At 44.9% G+C, this 18323-nt stretch overlaps 2 protein-coding genes across 4 annotated transcripts; one reads left to right on the forward strand and one right to left on the reverse strand.

Moving 5' to 3' along the window:
* The first annotated feature begins 85 nt into the window (after positions 1-85).
* LOC144110138 (calcyphosin-like protein) lies at positions 86-9629 on the forward strand. Of its 3 annotated transcripts, none has more exons than XM_077642965.1 (5): positions 86-207; positions 2421-2541; positions 3543-3720; positions 4941-5150; positions 5582-9629. In XM_077642965.1, exons 2-5 carry the CDS (start codon positions 2465-2467, stop codon positions 5681-5683), a joined length of 567 nt encoding a protein of 188 aa, XP_077499091.1. In that variant the 5' UTR covers positions 86-207; positions 2421-2464; the 3' UTR covers positions 5684-9629. The 3 variants fall into 3 exon arrangements, with proteins under 3 accessions (XP_077499091.1, XP_077499092.1, XP_077499093.1); XM_077642966.1 differs by having other exon boundaries at positions 134-273; XM_077642967.1 differs by lacking the exon at positions 86-207 and adding an exon at positions 408-512.
* A 1222-nt stretch (positions 9630-10851) lies between these two features.
* Positions 10852-18268, reverse strand: ClpP (Caseinolytic protease proteolytic subunit). Its single transcript, XM_077644243.1, has 6 exons — positions 18158-18268; positions 17879-18064; positions 16188-16284; positions 15393-15580; positions 12665-12770; positions 10852-11061 (listed from the first exon to the last, which is right to left on the reverse strand). Exons 1-6 carry the CDS (start codon positions 18173-18175, stop codon positions 10946-10948), a joined length of 711 nt encoding a protein of 236 aa, XP_077500369.1. The 5' UTR covers positions 18176-18268; the 3' UTR covers positions 10852-10945.
* Positions 18269-18323: the final 55 nt, after the last annotated feature.

Genomic DNA, 18323 nt, shown 5'->3' on the forward strand with positions numbered 1-18323 from the left:
ACATTAAGCTATAATTTTTTACTGCATAGTTACGGCGCATTTAAGCATATTTATTCATCAAAGTTCAGAACACCTGAGGCGGTATGTTGCGGTGGGCGGCACTCATTCGTCTAGAAGCACGCGACCGATTTGCAAGTTCGCCAGTTTTCGTCTGCACTGCGGAGTGAACGTGTCTGAGCGGCGCCGGCGCATCTACCTGCACAAACGGTAAAGATCGGAGTTGCAACACTGTTTCGATCTTCCCTTCAGCGCCACCGTATCGGCACTCAATCGGTTCGTGTATTAATTAGCGGAATCGTTACGATGTCGAGTTTTTGCGCAACTCTTTTATACCGAGACTCTTCAGATCGATGCAGGCAGACGCCGCGACGTCCCCACCCCGCACCGCCCCAAGCCCCGGCGGCACGTAGGAGGAGCCTTGGGCTCATGGCCGCTAATGTGTATCACCTTAGCTTGTTGTGTGCAATATTTACGCTGTCCTCGCCTCTTAAATCGTGCTCGACGAGACAATGGTGCTGAAGAAGCCGCCGTTTAGCAGCTTTTCATTATTTTTATCGTCTCTTAGAAAGCAGCCGGTTCTGTCTCGCCTATCAAGCCGTAACGGCACGCCGTGCGCGTTCCCTTTGGCGTGGTTGTAATTGGGTCAGGCGATCAGCTTGGGTGGGCGCGCGCCCGGTCTGTTCTTTGTGGCGTGGTGCTGGTGGCTCGTGCGTCTTGCGTGTCATATTGTGTGCACCCAACACTCGTTCGCACGCGAGGCTGGGAGGAGTGTTTGTCTGGCTTGCGACACGCCCGGCGGACGCTGTAGAGGGAAATAACCAGAGCTAGGCGCGGTCCTGATCAGCACGCATCGGTCATCAGACGTTTTTAATATGAGGGACATCGTACGTTTTCGAAGCAGAAGTAATGCTGTTCTGGAAGACCTGAAGGCTATGCCTGAACCTGTCGCGAGTCAGCTTGCTCAGGATGCCGCCTCGCATGCGTAACCGTTAGCGATACCGGCTTAATTATTAGTGTACCTAAATTAAAACCGATAGATTTCTTGATGGTTCCAATGTAAAGCAGCATACAGACCAGCAGATCTCTACCAGTACGAGATTTCTTCATATAGCTGGGTATTCGCATGAACATATTCGATACGCAACGGCAGATCTTCCAAAAATGCGGTTCTCGCGTCCATCGTGATGGCAGCTGTGGTCGTGACGGGGCAAGCTTTCGGAATGCAGGCGATTTAGTACGTATACACGTGCGGTCATCAAAGTACTGCGCGCGCTTCGCGTTCTGTGCAGCTGTTCCCGGGCGTTTTATTTGCGAAGATGACAGTCGGAGCCGCTGGAGCGATTTTGGCGTGACTGCGACAGACGGAGCTCGCATACGTAACGTAGTAGGGAAGTGTGTGTGTGCCACAGGTGTTCACCGCGATCTTGAGCGGACCACTCTTCTGAGAATTTTCTTCCCACGTCGTTTGTGTCAAGTTGCGCATACTTCATTTGCTAGTCAAGCTATAGGTGTGGCGTGAGACAGGGCATTCTTGTACCTTGGCAGTTCTTTATTGAGCCATTACATATATGCTTCTGTTGTACGCAGTTAACATCTTGGAGTAAGGATGAAAAGCAGCATACGTATGATAATTCAAACATCGCCTAGAGTGCATGGCGGTACCGTGGGACATGCGTCTCATGGTGCTTTCGAATATGTCGGACTCAGGCTTGAAGACTACATGTTTTCAGATTCGGAGAGGCGGCCTTAATCTTTGTTATGGATATCTCCCATTGGTAAATTAGGCACCCTGATAATACGCTCGCCTTGGTGCTACAAAAGTACTGCAGTTAAGTGAAGTAACCATTGCCATTCTCGTGCGTTTAAAGGGACGAGGACAAATTGTGAAATTGGCCGCCTGCTTCAATAGATGATCGCATCCTAATGACAATTGCACTGAAAATGTAGCTTTTGTAAACAAGAAGACACCAAAAGGTGATATAGTTATCGCTGACACCAGACGTTCTCACTAGTAAATGGCGGTGACGTCAAGGCCCATTAAAAGACTCAGTGATCACGGAGTGTTGACGTCACAAGTTTGATTCGAGTAGTGAGAAAGAAAAAAAGTTCTATCTTTTAATCCTATCTTCTCAGCAATAAACGTGCATTTCTGTGCTGAAAAAATACCATCAGTGCCAAAAAAAGCCACAGAATCTATTTTTGCTGAGGATGACATAGATGGAGTTGTCCTCAGACTCCCTTTAAGCTCCAGATGCTTTGAATTGCGGGAAGACAACAGAGTTTGGCACTAGTCTGAAAGAAAGTAACTATGCAGCAGTTTTGTTTTACTAACGCACTGTGCTGAACGCAACACAGAAATGAGGCAGGTTTGAATTTAACTTGAGATATTTTCCGCTCCTTCTTCTCGTGCACTGGTGCAGATCTTCAGGAAGCGTTGTGGTAGCAACCACTGCAGAACCTAGACATGTCCCTGACACCCATTGAGAAGCTGCGTCACCAGTGCCTCCAGAGGGGAGCACATGGCATCAAGGGATTTGCAAGGTGAGCCCAAGTCTGGCGAACCGCACACCCCATTTGAGAACCACTTACTAGCATCGAGTCATTGGGCACATTAGTTTATTTTGCGAGGGGGGAGGGGGTGGCCTCTTGCTGGAGAATTTAAGGTTCTGTTGCCTTGTACATGTTTTCTGTGACCTAACGTCATATCCCTTTCAAAGAGCTCTCTTTTACATCATGTGCGGAAGATGTGGTGCTTGATCCCCTGCACTGCCGGGTACCTATTGATGATGCTATGGGTACAAGCTTCCCCTGGAAGAGTGCTCAGATTGTCCAGCTGGGTCGAAAAGCTTGGGAAGTAGGCCTATGATCATACCTCGTGTACATGAAAAATACTTTGTGCCATGGCACTCCTTGGCCAAAGCTGCCCTTGTGCTATTAAAACTAATCGTCATCATCACCACCAAGTTCTCCTTAACTGAAGTCTTTTCATCCTTCATGCGTATGAGACCTTGTTAGCCCAAAGGGAGGAGCAAGGAGGAGAGACTTTAATGAATACAGGAGAGGAGTCCAGAAGGTGTGCTGTTTTAAAAGAAACCTGTAACATCTTTTTTTTTTCTTTTTGCTGGGGACTTTTTAAATCTGTGCAGAAATAGTACACTCTTTGTTTTCACCACTCTGCAGAAAGGCAGTGATCTTGATGTGGTAACCACTGGTGTGCACAACACCCTTTAACATGTATGGATACTGCAGACACGATGACACTACTACTAGCAGAAGCTCTACATAGTTGGGTTTCATCATGGCAGTTAATTCAAGGGTGCAGCTTTTCATTTTAATTGGGGAAACTGCTTGTAGGGGTGTGGTAAAAATAAGAGAAGGCTGGTAAGCAGCTTGGCTCTTACATTTCTTGTCTGTCTCAGGCCTCCACTTTATAAGCAGAGAACTAGCCCCGCAACCTGCTATCAGGTACACACGTCTACTCCATGTGTGTGTTTGGTGGGGTGCGGGCGTGGTTATCAAAGCTAATAATGCGCCATGTACAGGCAGTTTCGCATCATGGATGACTCTGGGGACAAGAAGATTGACATGGAGGAGTTCAAGAAGGGACTGCAGGACTTCAAGGTGTTCCTGAGCCCCGCCGAGGTGGACGCCCTCTTCAAGGAGCTCGACAAGGATGGCAACGGCACCATTTCCTTCAATGAGTTCCTCGTGGCGCTCAGGGTAAGCGTAGACGCTTCTCCCATTCCTTTTTGCACAGACCATTCCGTTGTCACATTGAAAGATGGACAAATTGAAGACCTGGCTTCTCATTGGACCACTGCAGATCCATATTGTGTTCAATGCAAAGGAAATGTACAAATTTCAGTGGACAGGGATGCTGCGCAGTTTCTGCAATGTCTTCATCTTTGACATAGCCAGTGACTGGCCGTGCATGTAGGAAGTCCATTCTAAATTATCCTTATTCCTTTGTGCTGTACAAATTGTTTTGCATTAAACAGACTCATTTCTTAGTATGTGCAGATGCAAAAGTTGCTCATGTAAGTGCCTTTTGAGTGGCCTGCACCAATCAAGTCACCAAGAAGCTGTGGCAAAATGTGACCGAGATGTGCATATGCTTTCTGTTGCAGGATAATAAGCCTCATTCTTCTCGCCCCTTTCAGTTCCTCATTGTTCTATAAGAGCATTAAATGTGTTCTGAGTGTGCCAGGGCACTGAGAACAGCGCAGAAAAATATGCAGAAAAAGTTGGCAGGCAAAAACAAACTTGGAACTTTTTTGTCTTCCTTCTGGGCAGAGAAGTGACATTGATATTTTGTAGTGTGCCTAGACCCCCTTCCTCTCTTTTTTATTTCTCTGTCTCTTCTTCTTATAGGAGCACTTCTTCAAAAAGCACAGGAACCACCTCTTGACCATGAGCTTGCATCCTCAGAAGTACCCACTTCCTCGCCTGTATGGTTAATATTTCGCTGGCAAAGAGCTGAACATCGGAGTTTTGAGTTATGGCATATGGCAATGCTATTTACCTTGGAAATTAAGTCTGCCTTGCTGACACTGCCATAAAAGAATGCCACTCTTCCATATTGTAGACAGCAAATGCCATCGTGAAACTGTGTACAGTAAACAAGCTGCACACCACTTCCGTAATTGCTAGGAAAAGCCTGGCAGAATTATATCCGATGTCATTACTGTACTTCCTCCCACAGCTTCACTGCACTGTAGCTCAGCCGGCTATGTCCACTTTCTGTTTTAGATGCTCAGTAACTTGAAACTATCTTCAGCAGGGGTTGATAGTTCTGCTGGAAAGTTTTCTTCCCTTTTATATGACTCCGCTTGAGGAAACTTGCAGTGCACGTCTTCTCTGAGCAATTGTGTGGTCAAGGGAGTGAGGGCCTCATTTAGTCGAGTGTGGTCCATATGTTGCCATGCACCCTTCTGTTGCAGCCCCCGATGTCGGCAGCACGCCTGGAGCGCATCACTCAGGCATTTCACAAGATGGACAAGTCAGGCGATGGCATCATCACCGTCCAGGACCTGAGGGGGGTGTTCAATGGGCACCAGCATCCCAAGTACCAAAACGGAGAGCTCACCGAGGACCAAGTGTTCGAGCTGTTTCTGAAGAACTTTGACAGCCCCAATGACCCTGACGGCAAGGTGAGACACTTGTGGGGCACTTTTGTTACATAGTTCCAACTCTTCAAATGAATTCTTATTGTTCGTAAATGTGGCAAAGACTTTCAGAACCTACTGAACTTGTTCTTCTTAAACGGCTTCATTCTAAGTGCAGACAGTCTCTCTTCTTTGACGACTGCAGGTACCAAAGGCTATAGGATATTGTGTTCTCTATTTTTTCTCTTTTAACATATTGTTATTCTGGAAATGCAATCACCAACAGAATAGGAAGATATATGCAGTGTGCTGAATTGCCAGGTGACACCTCTTTTAGACACGACTGCCTTTTGTCTTGCTGCTGAATGCAATCACGTGTAAAACAGTACATAACTTGCACAGATCTCCTGCTACTATTGTTTAAGCTATGATCGCGGCACTGTTCTCCAAGTCGCACGTGATGCTTACCCCAACAGGTGACAATCGAAGAGTTTGTCAACTACTACGCCGGCCTGAGTGCCTCCATCGACACGGATACCTACTTTGACCTCATGATGAGGAATGCCTGGAAGATCTGAGCAACGAGACTTGAAAGGAAGTCTGCCCCCATCTGGTCACGTGACTTTCACCACTGTAGTCGCGTGGGGCACAGTCGCCACACATGCTTCTTGTCCCGTCCCGGCTGAAACTGTCGTGTCTCGCGAACGTCCTTTGGCGTGTAACCCTTCTTAAAACGGTTCTCTCCTTTAGAGCTCATCGTCTCGTGCTTTCCATTCGTGAGCTTTCGTTTTTTTGTGTGCCAGAGCATCTTACTGTTGCGTCCAGGTCCTAATTATCGCCTTTCTCTATTTTTATATTCCTGCTTCTACTTCACCTTCTCGTTAATTTGCAGGGTCGTTTACTCATGATTTTATTGACATTGAAGACCAGGAATATCTAGCTGCACCAAGTGAAAAAAAAGGCGCCTTGATTTCCTTCTCTACTCATTGATTTAAAGGCAATCATATACATTCGTCGCTGCTGATGACGACAGTTGCCGAGCACATAGCGGAACTGACATTCCCCTGTCAAGTTGGCTGTCACGTGTCAGCACCTACCGTGTTATGCATAGCTGCTGAATGCACTCTTCAGCACTGCGTTCTTTCTGTGATGAGGGTGGGCTGTAGTCGGCAAATAAGAAGCCAGATGAATTTTGTTAGAAAAGTTGCTCTTAAGCCCTCATAAATTTACTCTTGCTGGCATAGTAGTAGCAGGTTGGTTTACGGTGTCCCACCTAGTCAGTGGTATTGTTTACCTCGTCAAGCAAAACCAAAAATATAATGACAGTGTAGCCAAAAATGACTAAAACGGAGAGTGCGGTGAATAGGACTGTCATTGCTGTCGCTGGGCTAGAGAAACTACTGCCAGTCACTTTTGACATTAAAAACAAAGAAATCGAAGATAGAGGATTTGCTGGGTTTTTCTGTAGACTTTGGAGTTGGAAGTGTGAAGCTTTATAGTGGCTACAGCACAGTGAAATGCACTTCTTGCCCTAGAGGAGACATTCCAGCACTTGTTGCTTGTGGGTTGTTATCACCAGGTATGTTTGCAGTGATAGTGTGGGTATTTTGGGACAAGCTGATACACTATTATCATTCCTTTTGACAATGATATGATGTCCCTACAAAACTGGAAGCACGACATGATGGATGCAGAGAGAGTCGTGGTTTCACGTTTAGTGATTAATGGACTTGTTGACAATGTCAGTGTGCTCCTAATGATTGCTGTTTATCTGGAACTGAAATGAGGTCAGCTTACACTACACTGTCGTTGATATCAGCCAAGGCTTGTCAACTAGTTGTTTGAGGAGGCACATTTGTGCGAAAATATTTGTGCACTGTTGTCGTTGTTTGCGGTGACATGTTTTTCAATTTGCACGAGTTAAAATGAAAAGCACGACAAGTGCAGTGTGGCAAGGCAAGAACATTACTGACCGTCGTTCTTAGTGCAAAGCACGTAAGCGTTCCTTAGATGAAGTGCTACCCAGGGTGCTGCTCACTTAGTACCAAGCAATGCTTGCCAACTTTCTAGCTGCCAATTTGCCCTTTACAGAGGGCTACCCTTTTCGTGTTATACTACAGGACTTGCAAGAGCATTTTAACGGTTACATTCACACATAGGAGTTCTTTGTTGTTAGATCAGCGACCATTTGGCTATTTCTTTTCTTTTATGTGCTGCTCATAGGCCTCAAAGTTGAAGTACTGAGAGTTAAAACTGTTTTCAATAGACTCTGTGTCTGCCAGTATAGTGGGGGAGTTACGAAGAAAGGGATAGAAATGTAAAGGGGGGAAAAGAGATGCACTCATTAGAGTAAAAATTTTCGAGAAGAATAAATCTTGCTGCCACGGTGGCTTGGTGGTTAGGGCGCTAGGCTACTGAGCCGGAGTTCCCAGGTTCGAACTCGATTGTGGTGGCTGTGTTTCGATGGAGGCGAAACACGATCGAAATTATTCTGGAGCCCTTCACTACGGCACCTCTTTCTTCTCTTACTCCCTCCTTTGTCCCTTCCCTTACGGCGTGGTTGAGGTGTCCACCGAGATGTGAAACAGATACTGTGCCATTTTCTTTGCTCAGAAGTCAAAATAAGGATGAATTTGCAGTGCTATCAAAACAGCTCCTATTTTCTGAAACTTCTCAGGATAAGCCTTCGCAGCAGTGCTTAGTGATTGCTAAACTGGAGTGAGCCAACATTTAGGTAATGGCACTGCTAAGGTGAAGGTTTGTAGTCATCAGACAACATTAGCACAGCTGGTTGCCGATCTATGCAGCGAAGACCTCCTATGCCTGAATTTCGCTTCTTGAGGCTCCTACGCTACAGCTCAGGTCACGTTTGAAACAGCGTGAATCAAAAGAATGGCATTTAAGAAAACTTAGCAAGCTCACGCAACCCGGTTGCAACAGGCCTTAGCCACTGTCTGCGCCGGAGCTCCCATTATTCTGCCTCGCCAATTTTACTCATGACCTAACGCAGGACAGTTGTCGTGCCAAGCTGTTGACGGTGACACGAAATGGAAGTGTAAAAAAAAGTTGAAAAACATATACATTGCCCCGTGGTCTCTTCTTCTAGTGCACCTGTGTTCTTTGAGAGCATTTTCTCCTTCCCATTTCAATGCTTGGGGAAGAAAAAAAAAAAGCACTACGCTTCTTCTGTCTAGTCACACCATTTTTCTGCTGTCACGGATGTTGCGGTTTTGAGCGCGAAGTGCCAGTTGGAGGCAAGGTGTGTGTGCTCTTTAAAGTTTGGTGCTTGGTTCGATGGTGACCTTACTACCCCAGTTTTGAAGAGACACTGAGGACTAACTGAAGTTGATTGCTATCTTGTTCTAACAACAATGAGGCGACCTTCACTGAAAACAAAGCTTTGATAAACTAGATAAAGCCAAAAATTAAACGTAGGTATCGTCACCACAGGCCATTTTTCACGAGCAGGCTGCAATGGTGTCAAGTGCTTCTTTGTTTGTGGTTCTCTCAATGCTCGACCACACTGCCATCCACTTCCAGCTAGCACTCACGTAGTCAGTAATTCTCTCGACGTCATAATCGTCACAAGACTCAACCGAGTGTTGCAAAAATGTGTTCCACCTTGGGCTCCAAATTTCTTAACGACGAACACATCTTTTGCTACCGAGCTATCGTCAACTAGGGCGTAAAGAGCTAAATACTTGAATTTAACTAACAATGAAAGTCAGCTCCAGTCATCCTCAGTGTGCCTTAAAGTATGATTCGTGGTGTAAAGCGGATAAGTTGTTAGTGAACAAATGTTATATTCCATCTTAAACTTGCATACCTAACTGCAACTTCTGACCAGTTTTGGGTCTGTTTATGACAAGGTCACTGGATGTCGGGGCATGTCTCCTTTTTCGATCAGCCCCAGTGCCCACGACTGCATCTCTGATTTATTTTAAAATTCGTACATTTCCACTCTGAAATCATTGATTTCAGGTGCGCGCATACGTAACTTTTAATTCTTACATGCTTAAGGTTCACATGATGTTGTTGTTGAGGAAGGCAGAGCTTTGAATAGTTGTGAAAGCAAGATGACTTAGATGCTGCTGCGAGTAAGGTTTTGCAAAGAGGTTTTCTAAGCACGAGTTTCTGGTTGGTGACGGTGATGGCTTTTAACGTTTGTAGCTTTTTGCACCATTCCGCTTTTGGGCATGACGCCCACCTTTGGTGACACTACTTTTATCGTTACATGGTCTCATATTTTATGTCTCGTTATTATTGTGGTTGTGCCTCGTTTTCTGCTATTTTGTTGTTTCGTTTTTGTTTTCCCGCGGTCTTGTAACTCATACATGCATTGCATGGAGACCTTGCTTAGAGCACATGGAAGTATACAGTACGCACACCTCTTATACATTGAATAACTGCCTCTTAATTTATTATTGCTAGTTTGTTTACAGTGCGTGTTTGTCTCCTTGCTTCAAATTTTTTTCTTCAAAATTGTTTGCCCTTATAAAAGAAATAAAATACTTCTCAAGTGCTGATGCTGTGTCGTGAATGCTTCTGCAAAAAAATATCTTTCCACGTTTCCTAAACTGCATAGCAATTAATGGTGCAAGTGAATACTCTCCCAACCATGATTTCAAATTTTACAGCCCTCAACTGCCATCCATGGGGCAAGGTCATGCGTGTTGTCAGCACATTACATATGAAACTGCTGGTCGTCAGTTTGCGTGTCACCATAGCACGTGTTGCAAAGATGTAAAGCTATTGTGTTTCGGTTAATCAAACTTGTGTGTTAAAGCAACTGTAAAGCCCTCTTTCATACATCATCATCATAGACCATGAAGTAGTATGAGTGCTACTGTGAGGTAGGTAGTATGTTGCTGCGAAAAGATATTTCGTGACTGCCTAATATGACCGCGGCAATTAAAGGTGTACCAAATTTACAAAGCTGGCAAGCACTCGAGCATCGGAGAGGTGCATAGTAGTTTAAAGCAGAACACTTGGACCATCCTTTACACTGAAAAGCTATGGGGAAAGGACCTTCAGACCCCCAAGCAATGTGGTCAGCTCGAGGTTGGGAGTGAAAATGCCAAACCCCTTGTTCACACAGCAGCTAACGCTTGCTTAAACATTCGTGTTACATACTCTTAACTCCCGCAATTTTTTTTTAACCTCTGGTAGGGAACGCGCACCTGACCTTCAGGGTAGGAGTTCAGCATGTTTGGTTTATCTCTCAGCGACTGGCTGGCGCTATCGACTATCACAGAATCATCGAATCATGCCATGACACAGCAAACACCTTTTGAAGGGAGTGATGCTAAACATCGACGACATGAACGCGGCTGACCATGCGCTCTTGATAGATGGACAAACGGGCGGGCGGACGTTTGGGCGGCTCACAAAAAGTGTCAAAACTTGTTACCCTGCATAATTAACCCTCCTCCCTAATTGATATCAACTTTTCTGGGAAAAAGAGGGCCATTACACGAGTGAATACGATAAATACTATCGCTACTGTCCATTACAGTATTCACCTCTTCTGTTTCCCCTCAGCTTCCATCTTGGAGTGACGCCTTTTGAGGCTTGTTCCAGCAAAATGCAGAGCCAAGTCATTTGGCATGCATTTTTTAGAAGCGTGCAAAAAAGGAAACACATAGATAACCCATTACCGGTACTGTCTCGGTTCGTGCCGGCATGGTGGTGCTCCCAATTCAACACACTTGGGACATTAGTTGTAACTGGCAGAAAAACTCGAGGCTGTAATAAGTGTACTGTACTTTTATAAATGTATTCAACAAATTAAACATGCCGTTGCGAATATACACAAGCCTGTCTGGCCAGCATGACTTGGGTTAGCTTGTCTCTGACGGCGCATCCAACGTCGGCGGGTGTTCGAGGACAGTGTCGATGAGGCCAAACTCCTTGGCCTGCATGGCACTCATGAACCGGTCCCTCTCCATGGCACTCTCTGTGAATCAGGAGAGGGGTGACATGCGCATCACGAAGGGGAAAGGAGCGAACAAACTAACACAGGTTTCTCTTTTGCAAGTGGGAAAAACTGTCAACAAGGGATGTTCTTCATTCATTTTTATGTGATTCTATTATCCTCTTTAAAGAAAATATTAATGCAGCTCCCCCATCTTAAGTTTAAACTTTAAATTGATTTTCTCATGCTAAGTAATCAAATACATGATTCTCGTTATTCATGAGTACAAAACTACACAACAAAAAAATTTTTTTTCTTGGAAGCACAGGAAAGGATCGACAAAGATTGTTTCCTGATCACTTCAGAACAACAATTTATCTTGATCTCAGTAGCTTATTCTCATGCAAAGCACTTGAAAAGGAGTTCAGTTTATATAGTGAAAATATCAAGGCAGGTAACCAATGCCAAAATGAGGCAAAATCAAGGAGGCTAGTTAAAGAAAACGAATCTCGGCCACCCACAATCGGGAAACCCCCCATACTGAGCAATACAGGCAGTATGAACATAAAAGCGTTCGCAATGCATTTGCGGTTGCTACTCAGGAAAACTCTGGTTTCATAGGGAATGCATTATAGCTGATGATTTGTAAACTTCCCCGTGCCAATATCTCTTCCTCGTGCAGGTTACCATACTGCTGCCACATAATATGCACAGCGAAATCTTATCACAGACAAAAAAAGCAAGCGGGGGTGAAAATTCAGACTACTGGCACACCATACTAAATTCAAGCTCAAGTATGCACCACATGCTAGAACACAATTGAGAAGTTCTTAAAAATATCGACTACGTGTACATCTTATTGTGTTAACACAAAATCAACGCTAATACCAATGTAAATTCCTGTCGGCATACATGCATTCAGTCAGTAGATGAAGGTGCATTGATGGTATCGCACCATGTCAACATCATTACCATGCTTTCGGCACAGGATATTATGCATCGGAGACATTTATTAGACTAAGGTACACTTCTAACACTATTTGTAGCAATTTTTATTGTCTGAGAGCATAGAGGTGGTACATAATGGTGGATGAAAAAAAGAAAAATGTGGTTAAATAAAATAGAAACGGTCGGCCGATCTAATGAGGTCAAGGAGAGACTGGTTGTAACAAAATCTCTTAAAACAAACAAACCTGAAATTTTTTTGCAAACGGGTTGTGTAGTACTACTAAGTACATTGTGAAAGACCTTAGCAAAAAGGTTTAAGGTTTCGTGTCCTTCGTGTCTGTAACATACAAAAAATAATAAAAGTCATATTTCAGGGCATGTCATCATCTAAGACTACTCAGAAAATAAATATGTGACGCATAATGTTCACTGAAGTTTTGTGCATCTAAATAGCTCATATCCTTGAAGAATTAACAATGTGCACTTGAAGTTTGCATTACCAAAGAACCAATGAGGCAGTTCCTATGTACAAAAGTTGTTTATAAAAATAATCTATGTTAATCATCAATAACCTCTACATGAATTCTCCATGATTTAAATGTTTCAGATCAAAGTGTGCCTACAGCCTGAAAGACTAAAGACACTTCGAAAGCACTCTACATATGTACAATGTTCACCAGCTGCTTTTATACCTCACCTATAGCTTCCAGAGGCTGCTTGGTGTGCTTAGCATAGATGTTGTTAATGGTGCGCTTCAGCTTGAGGATCTCCTCAGCATGAATCTGGATATCCGTTGCCTGGCCCTGCACCAAACAAATCAGCCATAGAGTCTGAAACCCACATCATGACAAAGAAAACATACAGGGGTGCAAAGAAGACATTCAGGGCAGGGGAGGATTTATGGGTTGCTCTTGGTGGGGCTTCATCATGGTTTTCTTAAGTAAAATTTCTTGCTTGGAGGAGGTTGGCAACACCCCCCCCCCCCCCCCCACCCCCCTTAAATTAAGGTGAGCCATGCACTTCTTCAAGAAGACATGAAGTACAACATTACTGAGTACTGTGTACAAAGGATACATTATTTTTAAGGGGGGGGGGGGGGGGGGGGGGGGGGGGGGGGGGGGGGAGGGGGGAGGGGGGAGGGGGGGGGGCAAACTGGCCACACATGAAAAAAGTCCTGTCCTTGCACGGCCTAGTTTCAAAAAGGAGTAACAGAAAATCATAAAAGCCCCTAATTAGACAGTGACCTGCCAGCAAACTCCACAAGGTCTATAATGGTCTGCAGGCTGCTAATGGGCTTCATTTGTAACATCTGAGAGATCAAGGATACTTTGGCACTGCAATCTCTGCTACTTTCTGCATCATCTTTATTTTTCTTGCCTGATGTCACGCACGTGATTTGATCAATGCAAGAACTCTGCACCACAGCAGAATAAAGTTTAAAAATCTGTTTGAATATTTTGGCCAGTGAATCGGAAAGTGCTCCAGTTGGTTCCTCTTGAAAACTCTGTCAAAAAAAAAAAAACTGGATGCGATGTCTAGCGCAAAAGTGCCACCATGCAAATCTAAATGTTCAACTCAAAGCTCTTTTACACCCAAATGCTCGTTTACACAAAATGCCTCGTCAGGAGTCTCCCTCTTTTAATGTGGGTTTTCGACAAATCACCTCCCAGCCTCCAAGCAATAGCGTATTGTAGTAACACCTAAGGTAACAGTTTTCATATCATCTTCCTTATCTTGTCTTTACAGATGGCATGCAGTGAGAGCAACACTGGTCCAGACAGCACAATGTCTGAACTTGTTCACCTTCTACTTACACATACTTTTGTTGTTAAAGGACAACTCTGGATGGTTTTTGTAGTTCACACATATAACCAAAGATTTACGTAGGCTCTCCTCAGGATCCTGGACTTCTAAGCTAAATATAGTTTCAGAACGGGTGGATTTTCAAGTTTCCTGTTTCGAGACCTCAATGTGGGCAATTTCTACAGGAAATTCTGCGTTTGCAACATCACAGACTACCCGACATATTGATGTTCACTTCATGCTTGCTGAAAAAAAAAAGTCGAGCTTGTTCTCTGTCGTTTCAGACATTCCACAAAGGGCGTGACCATTTATAGTCACCAGTTAAGCACTCAACACATGCACGAGAGTTTTGCTGATACTATTTGTGACATCATTTCTTGGTCCTTTATGACGTCATGTGCAGTTGAAAATTATGGTCTGGTTTGGTTTTTCGATTTTTGGTGTTTTAGAACTGTTTTTCCCATTATTTTCAAAAACTATTTATTGCAACTACCGAAGGGAAGTCCGAGGAATCTCATAACTGCAGCTGTTCAAAGACTCCCAGGGTTGCCCTCTAAATGTTGACAGAGAAGAAATTTACAACATACTGTGCCAATGCACTTACGTAATGCAGCGCAACGATGCCTGTATTCTTCAATGCCTGCCACATGAGCTGAAGAGGGTGAAGCAATCCCTTCCTTAACTCTCTCCTGCTCTTCCCGCTAGCTAGATTTTCTGCTTATCTGGCTCAGGCTGGTCACATGGGCACACTGCTGGGCTGTGCCATGTTGCAGAGGCTATAGGAAGCACCGTGAGTAGCCACAGTGACATAACACAGGGCACCCACTGGATTGCGCCACATCATGGACGACTGGCAAATGCAGCATCCGAAAACACTCCTACTGAAAAGTGAACGATCTGACAGGAATTTGTAATAGAGGAGGACACTGCCCAGACAGAGTTCCTTACACAGCTATTACAGCGAAGAGCAGTGATGTCAAGAACCGACAAAGCAACGCTGTGTGCACTCTCGATTCGGTTTAATCCAGTGGTTCTAACAAATGCATGTTTCACAGATCCCTTGAAAAAAATTAATTGGGAGTCTGAAGAGAAGGCATAGAGCTGCAACATAGTTCTGTGGCATAGGTGGAACTGTGCCATGAAACTATCACTACAAATTGAGCTTGTTCTGTGAACACAATAAAGGCACATCTGCACTGTTCCACCATAGCTCAACACTGCACCTTAAAAAAATTGCCGTAAAATATAGTTCTCTGAAATGGCGTGACATGATGTATATCACAAACTTCACTCAGTAGGTGTGGCTTTTACGTCAAGGGAGTGATTACTCATTAGCATCCACCTACACGCAGCCATATGGCTCCACGGAAAAGCTGTGCAACTTTCTCAGAAACTCTGCAATGAGCCAACTGCCTTGACTGAAATCTACTCTACCTTTGGGAATCACCCTGAGTAGACTGGGCTGTTTTAGAGCCCTGTAATTGAGCTTAGAAGTTGAACGAGGCTTCTTTTGAGGACTGAGAGCTCTGTGGATCTCGGAAATGTCTTTGAGGGCCCCAAGTACATCGGACACCCGCCTGAAATAAACTGGCCAAAGTGCCACAACTTCGGACGTCACTCACGGCTGCATGGCCAGACGGCTGGTGGACCATGATGCGCGAGTTGGGCAGGGACTGCCGCATGCCTGGTGTGCCGGCACACAGCAGTAGGCTGGCTGCGCTGCACGCCTGGCCGATGCACCAGGTCGAGATGGGTGGCATAATGTATTGCATGGTGTCGTAGATGCCCAGCCCAGCAGTCACCGATCCACCTGCAGTATATCAAGCGAGTGCCATTGAGGTCGAGATAGTGCAAGCACACAGGTCAAGTTCAGTTCAGAAGAGATGAGATGCCTTGTAGCCTTGCAAGCAGATACAAAACTGTACATCCGCAATATAAAACAGGTCAAGCGCAACCAGTGGGTCATCTCTACTGAGAAGACTATGACATGTATTTATGCAAGGGAACATGCATACCATATAGCCAGACAGTGCTAATGAAAAGACACAGCATGGTAATCGCAGATGTTCATAAAGGAAGCCAACCTGGCGCGCAGAGATTATACCCTGTTCATGTTCATCATCTCTTTTTGCAATGACCATAGCCACAAGGAATAAAAGGGCATTATGATGTAAAAGAGAACAGGTTCACTGATTGGATGAAGTCAAGCAGGGAGCAATGACCACACTGCAGAGCCCACACAGCATAGGATGCTGTGCAGTCCTATGGGAGACATGTGGCTGTGCAGGACAGACCCACAGCAAATGATGCTTGTCATTTTGCTATGTTTTCACAATTTTTTAGACAAATTAAATATTGTGCACACTGTTTAGAGCCAACACAGTTATTTAATCGTGCAGATGTCACGAAAAATGCACCTGGGCTGTTGATGTACATGTGGACTGGCTTTTTGTTGCTCTCCGACTGTAGGAACAACAGCTGTGCCACGACCAGGCTGGACATCTCATCTGTGATCTGAGGAGGTAAAAGCGGGCCATCAAAATTGATGCACAATTTTGAGCGCAGTCGCCACTATCAGCAGCATGCACTGTTGTCACTAACCCACAAAACCCGAAATGCTGTACAAACGTCTTTTCAGCGGAACTTGGAAAAAGATACTTTTTACGAGCACATTAAGATCTATCATTCTGTTTAATCCGAGAATACCTGGTCGAAGCTATATTTCTGAGTGAAAAAAGGTGACACACAAAGCATGCAACTGCTTTAGTCTGAGTATAAGAACAATGTGCAGTGGTGGTTCAGTGTCTGTGGAATTCGGCTGCTGGGCCCGAGGTTGCAGCATTGAATACTCATCACAGCAGTGTTTTGATGGATGAAACACAAAGACGCCTGCATAAAGTCTGATGTCAGTGCACGTTAGAGAGTTCCACGTGGCCAAAAATAATCTGGAGCCCTCCAGTGACTCCCACAACCAAGGTGCAGCACCGGCACAATAAACTCCATGCTCAATGCCATGATTTAATGTAAGCATGGTTACTTTTTTTACCTTTCTTCATAATCAGAGATGGTGCCTCAGAGTTACAGCCTTTTGGCTAGCACTAACTTATTGAACTTCTAGACTGCATATTTATTATTACAAGAGCATGACAAGCCATTATACTTTTGCATGCTGAGGTGAATTCGTTATAGTCTGATACAAGTAAAAGAAATGAAGCAGCAGATGCCCCTAGGAGGAGGATCTCCAACCAGTGATGTTGACCAGTTGTCACAACACTGCGGTCAACTGCCTTGCACTTCCTAGCATGCACCAGCGACAGCCAAGGCAGTTGATTGCAATGTTGTGATAAGTGGTCAACATCACAGGTTGGAGGTCCTCCTGGTTAAGGAGCATCCGCTGCTTCATTTTTTAGTTGTATCAGACTACAGCCAGTATGGGACGAGTCGTTTAATCCAGAGCTGGACTTTATATTGCGCCTTCAATCTTGATGAATGGTCAGATGTTTAGGCTTTCCTTTGTCGCCATATGGCTATGCTTGGGTGGATGACAATGAGTAATTGCTCCCTTATTACAAATCTCGATGAATACACCGCAGGTGTGTTAGTAACAAACGTGACAGTGGAGACCAGCCTCACCTGATTGCTGGCTGTGCGAGTAAACAGTGAACAATGAAGCATGCTGCAAAGGTTGAAGAGTCGACTTTGTCATTTCAGTACACGACAGTTTGGACAAACCTTACGCATTAATCTAGCAGCACGCAGTGCAGGCACCAGCGCTAGGAAATTCATAGATAACCCTCAAAGTTCTTCATCTGATTGGCTCAGATGAAATTAATTTCAGTGAGAAAATAGTAGTGGTGCTATCACGTTCGACGACACCGCGGTGTAGACGTTTTGGCTTAATGCATTGTTTAGCGTGATCGATGAACGCAGCTCATATGTTCACACAAGTCAGCGTGATAGTGACGAAACAAACATAGCACAGGATAAACCCACAATGTTGCACGGTTGCTCTTTTTGCTTGTTCCTCAGCTCATCAGACATGACCCCAAAAGACCACGGTGAAATCGCCGGGACGGGCAAATCTAACGCAAGGAAGCGATCGACTCACCGGGCCCATAACGCACACTATCCGTTCCTTGAGTAGCCTGCTGTAAATGTCGTAGGCACGCTCTCCGCGCCCCGTCTGTTCAATCACGATCGGTACGAGTGGAAGGCACAGGGGCCGACTGGAGTGCAGTGACCGGCGCGCATGGTGATGCCGCCGTGTTACGAGGCCCGGACAGAGTCTGATTGCCTGCACGGAAAGGGTTTCATTCGGTTTGACAAAGCAAGTTAACCAAGCTCGAATGTGTTTAAACACTACCGATATGTTTTTACAACTGCTCACCTTTCCTAAGAAACTCATTCTTGGTACTTGCAGAAAACTTCGATGAGTTGGATCAAACAGAAACCAAAGTTGATGCCCGATGCCCGCTACGATGCCGATGCCCAAATACCATGAAGCCATGCGGAGTCAGCGAGTTACCCCTATTGTCATAAAACGTTAGTTTGCG

The sequence above is a fragment of the Amblyomma americanum genome, chromosome 11 (genome assembly GCF_052857255.1).
Source record: "Amblyomma americanum isolate KBUSLIRL-KWMA chromosome 11, ASM5285725v1, whole genome shotgun sequence".
In the NCBI taxonomy this organism is placed as follows: Eukaryota; Metazoa; Arthropoda; class Arachnida; order Ixodida; family Ixodidae; genus Amblyomma; species Amblyomma americanum.